This window comes from Tubulanus polymorphus, chromosome 7 (assembly GCF_964204645.1).
Source record: "Tubulanus polymorphus chromosome 7, tnTubPoly1.2, whole genome shotgun sequence".
Taxonomy (NCBI): Eukaryota; Metazoa; Nemertea; class Palaeonemertea; order Tubulaniformes; family Tubulanidae; genus Tubulanus; species Tubulanus polymorphus.
In genome coordinates this window covers 1,642,901-1,653,525 of record NC_134031.1, presented here as the reverse complement: position 1 = coordinate 1,653,525, position 10,625 = coordinate 1,642,901, and the positions used below count along the sequence as shown (strand labels likewise).

At 38.9% G+C, this 10,625-nt stretch overlaps 2 protein-coding genes across 4 annotated transcripts; one reads left to right on the top strand and one right to left on the bottom strand.

Moving 5' to 3' along the window:
• The first annotated feature begins 266 nt into the window (after positions 1–266).
• On the top strand, positions 267–4,062 carry LOC141908846 (inactive C-alpha-formylglycine-generating enzyme 2-like). The gene is made up of 9 exons (XM_074799073.1): positions 267–478; positions 1,317–1,382; positions 1,847–2,012; positions 2,137–2,314; positions 2,670–2,820; positions 2,904–2,959; positions 3,056–3,140; positions 3,230–3,410; positions 3,781–4,062. The coding sequence occupies exons 1-9, from the start codon at positions 373–375 to the stop codon at positions 4,013–4,015; spliced, it is 1,224 nt and encodes a 407-aa protein (XP_074655174.1). The 5' UTR covers positions 267–372; the 3' UTR covers positions 4,016–4,062.
• A 584-nt stretch (positions 4,063–4,646) lies between these two features.
• On the bottom strand, positions 4,647–10,311 carry LOC141908118 (E3 ubiquitin-protein ligase COP1-like). Of its 3 annotated transcripts, none has more exons than XM_074797968.1 (22): positions 10,158–10,311; positions 9,751–10,019; positions 9,615–9,674; positions 9,430–9,527; positions 8,954–9,018; positions 8,583–8,699; positions 8,362–8,490; positions 8,218–8,259; positions 8,000–8,131; positions 7,798–7,912; positions 7,556–7,688; positions 7,413–7,473; positions 7,223–7,305; positions 7,017–7,125; positions 6,852–6,933; positions 6,244–6,360; positions 6,037–6,154; positions 5,588–5,715; positions 5,397–5,485; positions 5,244–5,303; positions 5,104–5,148; positions 4,647–5,013 (listed from the first exon to the last, which is right to left on the bottom strand). In XM_074797968.1, exons 2-22 carry the CDS (start codon positions 9,864–9,866, stop codon positions 4,996–4,998), a joined length of 1,917 nt encoding a protein of 638 aa, XP_074654069.1. In that variant the 5' UTR covers positions 9,867–10,019; positions 10,158–10,311; the 3' UTR covers positions 4,647–4,995. The 3 variants fall into 3 exon arrangements, with proteins under 3 accessions (XP_074654069.1, XP_074654067.1, XP_074654068.1); XM_074797966.1 differs by having other exon boundaries at positions 4,650–5,013; positions 5,391–5,485; XM_074797967.1 differs by having other exon boundaries at positions 4,651–5,013; positions 5,391–5,485; positions 9,751–9,882.
• Between the last annotated feature and the right edge of the window lie 314 nt (positions 10,312–10,625).

Here is a 10,625-nt window from a genome sequence, read left to right as displayed (position 1 = left end):
AACTTAAGACCAGTCTTTATAAGATTTAATTAAGACCACTTTTGAACTTCAGCGACGACAGTGCAACAACGTCATTGTATATTTTCAATATTGACTATCGACATCATTTTTGAATTCAAAAAATGTGAAAAAAGCAAATCCCCGAACCGCTCTCTGGCCTAACTCTCTCCTCGATGAATAGAGACTTTAATTCTCGACTATAAAATCAACGTCATTATTTCGCAACGTGTCGCTCATCCCGAAAAATAAGACACAATTGTGACAACGTTGACAGCTGTGACAGGGTCCATAGTGACGACACGCCACCCGGTACCCGAGCTCTCATTAGGTACACACTGATTCACTAGAGAAGAAACGGCCAACTCATCCAAAATGGCCGCCTTGTATTCGACTATACGGACTATCGTTTTAATAGTCGCTTTTTTAGTTTTAGAATCGCACTCTGCAAAAAAGAAATTCGATGAATCTGCCGAAAGTGGTACGTATCAATAAGATTGTTTTTGTTTAAGTCAAATTATTCACCGGCAATGTTTCTTATTTCAATTGCATTTAATACAAGAAAATTAACGTTTTACACAAAGCGCAGGGAAGCTAAACATTCTAATTAAAACTGCCGTGAACATGCACCTACGTAATTGAAAATGATGCACTCAAAAAATGGATTACAAAAGATGCTTGCGAGGAAATGAATTCGCGATTAAGCCTATAAGATTTTTTTTCCGAAGACGATTATATAGAAATTAGATTAATATTTATTGAAAATAAAGAATTTTGCTTGTTTCGTGAATGCGTGATTTTAGATGTTCATATATCAGATTTCAATCTAACACATTTATTTCAATGTTTTTAGTCAAGTACAACTTGATCAATTGTCTTAAACTTGTAAAGCCTTCTTTCCTGACAAATAAAACTTTCTTCAAAACTATTTCATTTGATGCATTAAAAACCTGTAACTTTTTTTGTAATTTGAGAATAGTCATTAGTATCATAGATCTGTGTATTTAAGTTTGATGTATGCGGAAGATAGCGCAACAGATTTAACGACACAACTGTGTACGATGTCTGATGATAGATGCCAGTGACACATGTTCCATACAGCAACTCTGAAAGCATTGATTTTAATAGCCATAAAATATTACAAAATTATCTGTGCTGCCTATTGTTTCTATATTTACAGTATCGTTGTCATTTTGTTGTGATTTTGCGAATAGCAATAACCGATCTTTTCAGAAGTGATCTCCCGACAAAACCTTGCAGACCTCAGAACTCAAAGTCAAATCATAATTTGACTTGCAGCATCGTTTCTTTATTTTCAGCACGAATTTACGTGAAAAGGAAAAAAGTAACAAAAGAAGATCTGTTGACTGGACCAGATGAAGACGGTACATTTACATTTCGTAATAGATCAAAAACGTGGCTAAAACATTAACTTTTAAGATCATGCGGAACCACGTGACCCGTGGCATCGACCAGGCTCATCTCATTAGGCTCCATATACAACTAGGGCGAACTTAGGTTATCGGAGTTAGTCCACCAGGAGTGAGACCTAATGTCAGTTAGAACTTATGGGCGTTTAAACTAAAGTAAACTAGTCTATCTAGTTTATGCGTAGATACTCCGAACTAGCTCTAAGATGGCCGACATTATGGCACGGAACTAGCGTTCGAATTTTAGCTCCGACCACTATAGTTACAACTATAACCAAGAAATCCGAAGCTCGCCCAATCTGTATATTTCTGTTGGATAAATCTGATTGGCCAACGTCTTCGAACCTAATCAAAGTTAAACCCAATCTATAGAAAAGGCGTTAACAGTATAAATTTCTGATAAATATTCTATTTCAAAGATGGTGCGAAGGGGGAACTCAGCGGAATGGTGCGCTTTTTCGAGGGTGATTTCCGAATGGGTATAAACGACCCGAAATACAAACGGATTTTGGAATATCCACCGAGAACGGTGCGCGTCGCTTCATTTAAAATCGACCGATATCCGGTGACCGTTGAAGAATTTCAGTGAGTTCAGTCAAATATTTTGAACGCAACGAAAAAGATATTTACTAAATACAAATAAAATAGTCAATTATTATGTACGGTTTTTCCGTTATTTCGTTCAATTTATAATTTCATATCAATTCAGAAAATTTCTAAAAGCCAAGTCATCCTTCAAAACTGACGCCCAAATCAACGGTCACAGCTACGTGTTACTGAGAGCATTGCGAGGACGCGTTGACCAAAAGGACGTGAATAGATTGTCTAAAAAACTGAAAAAAGGCGAACCGTGGTGGGTTTATTTACCACGAGCAACCTGGAACCAGGTACGTAAAACGACAGATTATGCAAATAAACCTGGAATGATATTCATTTCATTGGTAATGGTACCTCTGGCGATCAGTTCAGCCAAACTCGGTTCGTCTGAAAACCGTCATATTTTTGAAGTCGTCTCTTCTCTCGAGTCTCCACAATTCATATTTCCAATTCTATCAACTAAAAGGTGAAAGTCATCGTTTGGATAAAGTCGCCGTCCACAAACTTATCGTCTCAAAGACGACGACTTTGATCACAAGATGAAGTCATTTCGCTGCCAAAACATTTCATATTTCTAACATCATCTTGTGCGTGCGTGTTTGTTTTAACTAATTATTTTCTTTCTGAATTATTGGATATTTCTAGCCAGAAGGAGAAGGCTCTGATATAATGTCGCGACTGGATCATCCAGTTACACATGTTAGTTACCACGATGCTCACGCGTTTTGTACATGGAAAGGTAAAAGGCTACCGTCTGAAGCCGAATGGGAAAGAGCTTGTAGGGCGAGTACTAAAGGTAATATCTTCTTAAGCCAAGATTGAAATTTTTAGATGCATTCTAATGGGGGAACTGAATATAAATACTATTTTGTTTTCTAGAATGGACCTACCCCTGGGGTGATACGTTTAGGCGTGGCAGCATGAATACGTGGCAGGTTGATATAAGTTTAATTCTGCTGTAAAGTAGAAGAATGAACAGTGGAAAAAGTAGCCGCTACTTGTAATGAATTTCTATGCAATTCTGTTTTCAGGGAACGTTCCCGACTGAAAATAAGTTGGGAGATGGTTACGAGTTTACGTCGCCAGTGAACGCATTCCCGCCACAGAATGAAAGAGGTCAGTCTCACTCCGATCAGTAAGAAACTGTCTCTCGCGGTCAGCCCTGTCAACAGATTGTAAGTTCTTACTTCGTGATGTATTTCTAGGTATGTACGACATGGTGGGTAACGTCTGGGAATGGACGAACGATCACTATTTAGAATACGGTGCAACTCGTGAGAAATTTCAACTACGTAAAGTGTTGAAAGGCGGAAGTTTTGTCGACAATATCGACCATCATCATCACCACGAAACGACGGCCAATCACCCAGTCAGGGCGTCCACGAGGTAAGCTCTCATTTCCTTTCCATTTCTCCCTTCATTATCCTTTGGTTTTTATTTTTTTACTGGGTGCTTGCAACAGCGGCCTTGCTTGGCCCGCACAGAAAGCTACTTCTCTCTCTCTCTCTCTTTTTATAATTGCGCTTGTTTAAAAAGTTGTAAATTCTATTGTTTGTTTGTTTTCCCCTCAATCTCTGTACATCGCCAGTCATGCTATCCGTGAAATAAATTTGAACTTGAACTTGAACTCGAAGCAATCCAGGACCGTCCAGTTTAACCCGGTTCTGATGAAATGCCTAGATTAATTCTGATGTCTTAGTCAGCTGTCAATTGTTCGTAAAACTGTCTTCTTTCCACTTCCATTCTTTTTAAAAAGGAAAGGGCTTCCATTGGAAGAGTCGGCTCAGAACATCGGATTTCGTTGCGCCAAATCGTGGGACGTTGTTATTCCCGAGGACCCGAAGCCGACAACACCCCCGCGTCTTCATAAACTAGAAGAAACGTGGGAATACAAAAAACAGGTGAAGGAACGAAGAGAAAAAATGAAGAAACTTAGAGAACAAATACTTAGGAAACGACAATTCCAAATTCTTAGATCAGAAGAACTTTAGCTACTTAAATTTATTTATGATATTTTTGTTCTACGTCCATCAATAGAATTCACTGCTTGATTACTTAATAAAATAATTCATAATGAATACTTGATACTCGGAATTCTTTTAAAACGTCGAGGGGAGCATCCTCGCTTGCAAGTGGTCTGATATCGCTCCGGAACTCGTTTAGTTCGGGAAACGGCTTTAGATTAGTGAGTTCGAATCTCTTGACGGGTGAAGATGTGAGGGGAAATCTCGGGGCTCGAGAACTTTGGGGCGAGCTTCAGGCGTTTGTACGTCGTCTTCTAGACCCCGTAGTGTTACGAAATGTTTATAGATGGCGTAACATAAACCACGTAATAGGAACCACCGACTATAACTAAATCGTGACCTAAGTGAAGAATAGGTTTTCTACTTCTACTTCTACCAATTTATGGCCACCTCAACCAGTTGATGATTTTGCCATCGAAAGGTGCATGAATTTTTTTTTTTGTCGATCGGTCTTGGCTGATTGCTCCTAGGTCATTAATGGTCAATCGTATTCCGAGAATATTGTACATCCTTCGCTTTATTCCGTCAAAAACAAACACAAGATGCAGATTTTACAGGGCATATCTCTTTAATCAAGTGTTATTCGATAGACAAGTACAATACGGTCAGATACAACAAATAACTGAACTCAGTAACATGAATTTCATCGGTAGAATTTATTTACAAATCCGAGTAGATTCATTCTTATTTACAGTAAGTTTTATTTCATACAACGAACAATTCATCATTTCAACGTGTCATTCATAAATAAACATCGTACAATCTGAATATAATCCACAGTAAAATAGAAAATAATGTGCGCGTGTATCATTAACATGTACCTGCATGTAATAACATGCGCATGTCAACCAATCAATATACACTAGAAAATCTTCACATGTGTCAGTGTAGTGAAGATCTGTGTTTGACTATAGTTTGACTAGTTATCATCACTTCATTCAACATCATCATACTAATTCCAATACCTGAAAATATGTTCGAAATCCAACCAAAGTTCTCATTCTCAGTAAAACTGCGAGGTTTCCGCAAGATTCAAAATCAGGTACCAAACCTACCTTAATGATACCTTGACTATTAGCGGCTACAACAACATTGGAACCCTACAACAAAACAATTTCAACAAACGTAAGAATAAGAATTTTGTAGGAAAATTGATGCTAAAACCGTTTCAGATATGAATGAAAGTTCCACTCACAGGTCTCCAACAAACAGCGCTCACAAATTCATTAGCTTCATCATCTTTACGATCGCGTTCCTGAGAATAAATAGAACATCACAATTAGTGATAAATACTGATCTATTAACGTAACGTTGAAGAAAAGAATCTACTGTCACTGCTTACCCCAACTATAGTACTGCGAACTGTATCAAACTTATAGTTCAACAACTGCTTAGAAAGACCTTTGTAGTAAATGCACAGTGAATTATTTTCACTCCCTAAATCAAAGAGAAATCAAAGAATGATTCATCAATGTCTACAGTAGCTGATCGATTCCCGACTTCAGTTCATTTTCAATGAGAACTCGGTGAAAGACTGACCACAAGCGATGTAATCTCCATCAGACGCGAGACCGACGAAATTCTTCTCATTCACGTGTCCTTTAAATGTGCGTAAACAATGAGGTTTATTAGTTAAACTCCACAACTTCAGCTGACTGTCCGTCGACCTATAAAACACACGAGAAAAACATGAAACATCAATTAATGATAGTATTCCGATTATGATTAAGGCTCATTATATACAAGATGAACAATACTGACGCTGATTCCGGTAGGATGCATCTACCGTATCCATCTTCAGAGATTTATAAGAAAATACTTTTTTAAAATTGTTTTTCAATAAATCAGGTAAAAGCATTCTTCCTGAAGTGTCAGTATCAGAGAGATTTTCATTGTTAAAACATCAATATTGAGGATCTTTTACACTACGTAGACAGCGACTTGTCTTAATTGATTTTAATACATGTATCAGGTTCGACTGTACTTACGCCGAGACTAATTCAGAAGTATTCACGAATTTAGCGTAAGACACCGCTTTACGATGACCTTTGAAAACTACCACGGGTTGTTTGAGATTCCTGAGATCGAAATAATGGACGCAATGATCTACAAAAAACAGGATTCCAAACGTGAACATAAAACTGAATACTTTCAACTGTGGGTTAGTGTAATATAAACGGTCGGTGAGTACGAACCAGCGGAACCAAACGCTAAGTGATATCGACTCTCCGGGTTGAATTTCACACAGCAGACATTCGCCTTCGCCTCTAAACACGCGACTGAATGTTCAGTATTTGTCGACCAGAGTTTCACTAGAAAACACCATCGATCAATAAACTTCATTCTAACTCGCTTGAGTAGGTGGATCTCGGGTGAGAGTGGACTCTAGGGTGAGGAGAGTATATAGTGAGAGGGTTTCTAGGGTTAAGGGGGTCTAGGGTGGGGAGGGTCATGAGTGAGAGGGATTCTAGGGTTAAGGGGGTCTAGGGTGAGGAGGGTCACGAGTGAGAGGGATTCTAGGGTTAAGGGGGTCTAGGGTGAGGAGGGACATGAGTGAGAGGGTTTCTAGGGTTAAGGGGGTCATGAGTGAGAGGGATTCTAGGGTTAAGGGGGTCTAGGGTGAGGAGGGACATGAGTGAGAGCGATTCTAGGGTTAAGGGGGTCTAGGGTGAGGAGGGTCACGAGTGAGAGGGTTTCTAGGGTTAAGGGGGTCTAGGGTGAGGAGGGTCACGAGTGAGAGGGATTCTAGGATGAGAGGGGAATCTGCGATGAGTTGAACAGCCGTCTACTGACCGATATTTACCTTTAGAATCATCGGAACCGGAAGCGAGTAATTTAGGATCGACGCGATTAAAGTCGACGCTCCAACATCTCTTCTCATGTTCCTGAAATAAATATAACGAGACATCAATTGAAAACTGCCGTCTTTCAGAGAAAGTTGAATTTTGTTTGTGTGTGAATGATTCACCTGCAATAATCTTGATTTCACACCGGCTAATGCATCCCACAGCGTTATAGTACCTTCATAGTCGGCACTTGCCATTTGACCTTTGTGATAAGAATTCCATGTGACACAACTGAAACAAACAAACACATCAGAATATCACTAGGAAAATAGAGAAAACAGTTGCGCGATTTACAGTGAAATCAAAAGTATCTTAAGATAATTCTCACCTGATTTTTGAGTTACACAACATTTCATTAACAGGATAATGTACGTCTACGGCATCGCGAATAATACTTCCATATTCAAATACCTACAACAAACAAATATAGGGGTAGAGGACATGTCAGTAGAGTGGGAGAGGGGGGTTAGAAGAGTGAGAGAGGGGGTCAGTAAAGTGGGCGTCTATTAAAGCCATACCTTGATTTTCTTTGTAACGCCAGCAATTGCAAAAAATTCACAATCTCTGTCGAAATCGATACTAAAATTTAAAAAAAACGAAGAATTCACCAGAAACAATTTACAACATTCTGTATACGATATAAACTATCCGTCTGTTCTACCTCGATACGATACTGGAGCCGTTATAGATGTCGCTAGCGTAGCTGAGAGACGCGAGAGGACGAAATGAGCTGAACTTTATGAATTTGGACAGATTATCGGTGAATTCATCTAAACCATCGCAGCCATTCTGATCTGAAAGAACAACAGACAGTAAAATGATCGTCCCAACCATGAAAATTTAAGCAAGTTTTACTGTCGATCACTAATTTCTGAGTATCGTCGATAGTTAGGACGAACTTACTGCCGAATTCCTTCAATCTCGTAGAGAAATAACATTGTTCCAAATCATCGAAATGATGATTAACTTTTTTACGTCTGGCTGCCATCGTTGTGTGTAACCATCTTTGTCTATTTACCTAAAATATTCAAATCGAAATGAACAACAGTCTTCAAACGGTAGACAGGCTGAGAAAGTCCTCGGCCCGGAATCACTTATCGCTTACATTTTTACTGCCATTAAATCCTTCTTGTAAACTATTATCGGAAGAAACGACGGCTGTAGAAGTTGAAGGTGAGGCTGTACTCGTGGACGGACCGGCTGCTGCGTCTCCATGGATACCATTTACAACTGTTTCCTACACAAAACAAAACGACGAAATATCATTAAACACATCAGGGCGAAATTGTCAAATTCTAATGATATAAGCTTTCAGTCACTTACCCCAATATGGGAAAGTATTTTTCGTTCGTCTTGTAACTTTAACTGTTATTTGAAATATAAATACGAGAAATGGTTAATTTCAATACTGGAACAGGTTCGACAACTTGCATCACCGGGAAACTCATCTTTAACATCTACACTCACGTCAACTCTTGCGCAATCTTCGTCGAGAACGTTCATTTCTCTCGTCAACTGTTCTAATTGTTGTTGTTTCTTTGTGCGAATTTTCTGCAGAAATTCCTTCAATATTTGATTTTGAGTCGTTCGACAATCCTGAAAATCAATCGTGATAAATTTAGAAATATTTCAGAAAATCTTTTTAGAGATCATAAAATAAACCGAAGCAGAATGATTGAAGCGCTTACCGCCATGATTTGCTGTTTCTTCTGCGCGAGAACTTCGAGCATCAAGTTTATATTAGCAATGTCAAGGTTATCTTGATCGCTGATGACATCTTCGAGATTCAAAGATACATTCGAATTCTATAAACGATATTAGACATGGTCAGTAAATTATACAGATAAAGTCAGACTAACATCAACTTGGTTACGGTTTAACCTATAAAATGAATTATATTTGATGTTTTAGTTTAGCTGCCAGTCTGTGATGGTCCTATTAAGAACAATATCAGGTTTGTACTACTAAAACAGACTGAGCTAGGCCACTTGATTTCCTCTCAAGCAAAGTTGAAATTGACACAATAACTAATACAGTAGACTTTGCCTGCAATTATTACCTGTTGATCGATACGAATTTTCTTCTCATTTATTCGTTGTTTCTGTTTCAAAATCAGTTCATTTACTGAAAATATACAAAAATCGGCTTAGAATCTTATTTATTGATTGTCTACAAGGTTGATCGACTGAGGCTGTGCGATGTGGAGGAGGTTGATTGACTGAGGCTGTCCGATGTGGAGGAGGTTGATTGACTGAGGCTGTCCGATGTCGAGGAGGTTGATTGACTGAGGCTGTCCGATGTCGAGGAGGTTGATTGACTGAGGCTGTCCGATGTGGAGGAGGTTGATTGACTGAGGCTGTCCGATGTGGAGGAGGTTGATTGACTGAGGCTGTCCGATGTCGAGGAGGTTGATTGACTGAGGCTGTCCGATGTGGAGGAGGTTGATTGACTGAGGCTGTCCGATGTGGAGGAGGTTGATTGACTGAGGCTGTCCGATGTGGAGGAGGTTGATTGACTGAGGCTGTCTCGACTTACGCAGGAAATTCGGAAATATCTGATCCTGTTTTTCGATGACGTAATTACATTTCGGACATCGATTGCTTTGTTCCAAAGTTTGATGGATGCATTTGTAACTATAGAAACGAAACAATGAGAAACGATGAAATCATAAGTCGAGAGAGAAGCTGATTTTCACATAGAATTCATGAATTGATTCTTACCAAAAACTGTGGCCACATTTAGTCATATGAGCTTCTTCAATCATATCAAAACAAATCGGGCTGAAATAAAGTGAGAAAATGATTAGGAAATGAGTCAAAGTTTGACAAATTTAAGAAGAGTATTTTATTTATTTACCAGACAAAATCATTATCTTTATCTTCGAATGAAACTCCGATTGCATTATAAACCGGAGGATGAGATCTTTTTCTCCGCTTTCCTTGAGATTGTTGAGTTCTTCCAGCAGCCGACATTCTAACCTCTCTGACTCTGTTAGTGTTGTGTCGAGAAAAATATATGATGTTTATTCAATTGTTTCGACCAAGAAGTTATCTAACAGAGGCATTTCCGAAATTCATATGTTCTGAGTGTGGAACAATTCTAGAATCATGAGTGATTGAAATATCCTAAATAAACAATAATAATTTGAGCCACAGGGGACGAAATACGTATATTTAAGAACGTCGTAAAAGCCATTGCATTCAATAAAATATATTTATAATTGAATTTAATGGGCATACTCCTTCTATCCCTTCATATCTGACCTTTGAAATGTCTTGTCGTCTAAATGCAATCATCCAAAAGTGTCTTCTAATAGTATTCGCTAATTACGTTGTTCGATTAAGATGCAATCACCCGAAATTCGCATTTTATTAATTTTTTTTACAAAAAGATCCCTATTTCCGGGTTAATGTCGCATTCGACCACAATGACTACTGGCAGCACATTCCGGTAAGGCGAATCCGTAATGGCTCGCATGCCGCAGCAAGAACATCTGGTGATCGAGTTAGTTCCAGTGTTTACCGCTTATGAAATAGATAGCGGCAGCACTTAACGGTGAAGTTCTGACAGTAGAGTGGCGGGCCAGATTCAGCTCCATGAATTGGTGCCACGAGATTTTTATGTACGAGGTCCCTCAAATCGTTTTCTCAGAAATGAACTTACCCTGGACCCTAGGGCTTTTATTGGAATATCACTTTGGGTTTGTTAGCAGTTGCATGCCCTGCGTCAGT

Bases quoted from the DNA above. Each gene is read 5' to 3' on its own strand.
- LOC141908846 (XM_074799073.1), top strand. From the start codon at position 373: ATGGCCGCCTTGTATTCGACTATACGGACTATCGTTTTAATAGTCGCT. The intron at 479-1,316 runs GTACGTATCAAT...CTTTATTTTCAG, and splicing joins CGATGAATCTGCCGAAAGTG to CACGAATTTACGTGAAAAGG. The intron at 3,411-3,780 runs GTAAGCTCTCAT...CTTTTTAAAAAG, and splicing joins CCAGTCAGGGCGTCCACGAG to GAAAGGGCTTCCATTGGAAG.
- LOC141908118 (XM_074797966.1), bottom strand. From the start codon at position 9,866: ATGTCGGCTGCTGGAAGAACTCAACAATCTCAAGGAAAGCGGAGAAAA. The intron at 7,689-7,797 runs GTAAGTTCGTCC...TTGTTCTTTCAG, and splicing joins GAGATTGAAGGAATTCGGCA to ATCAGAATGGCTGCGATGGT. The intron at 6,361-6,851 runs GTAAATATCGGT...GGTGTTTTCTAG, and splicing joins CGGTTCCGATGATTCTAAAG to TGAAACTCTGGTCGACAAAT.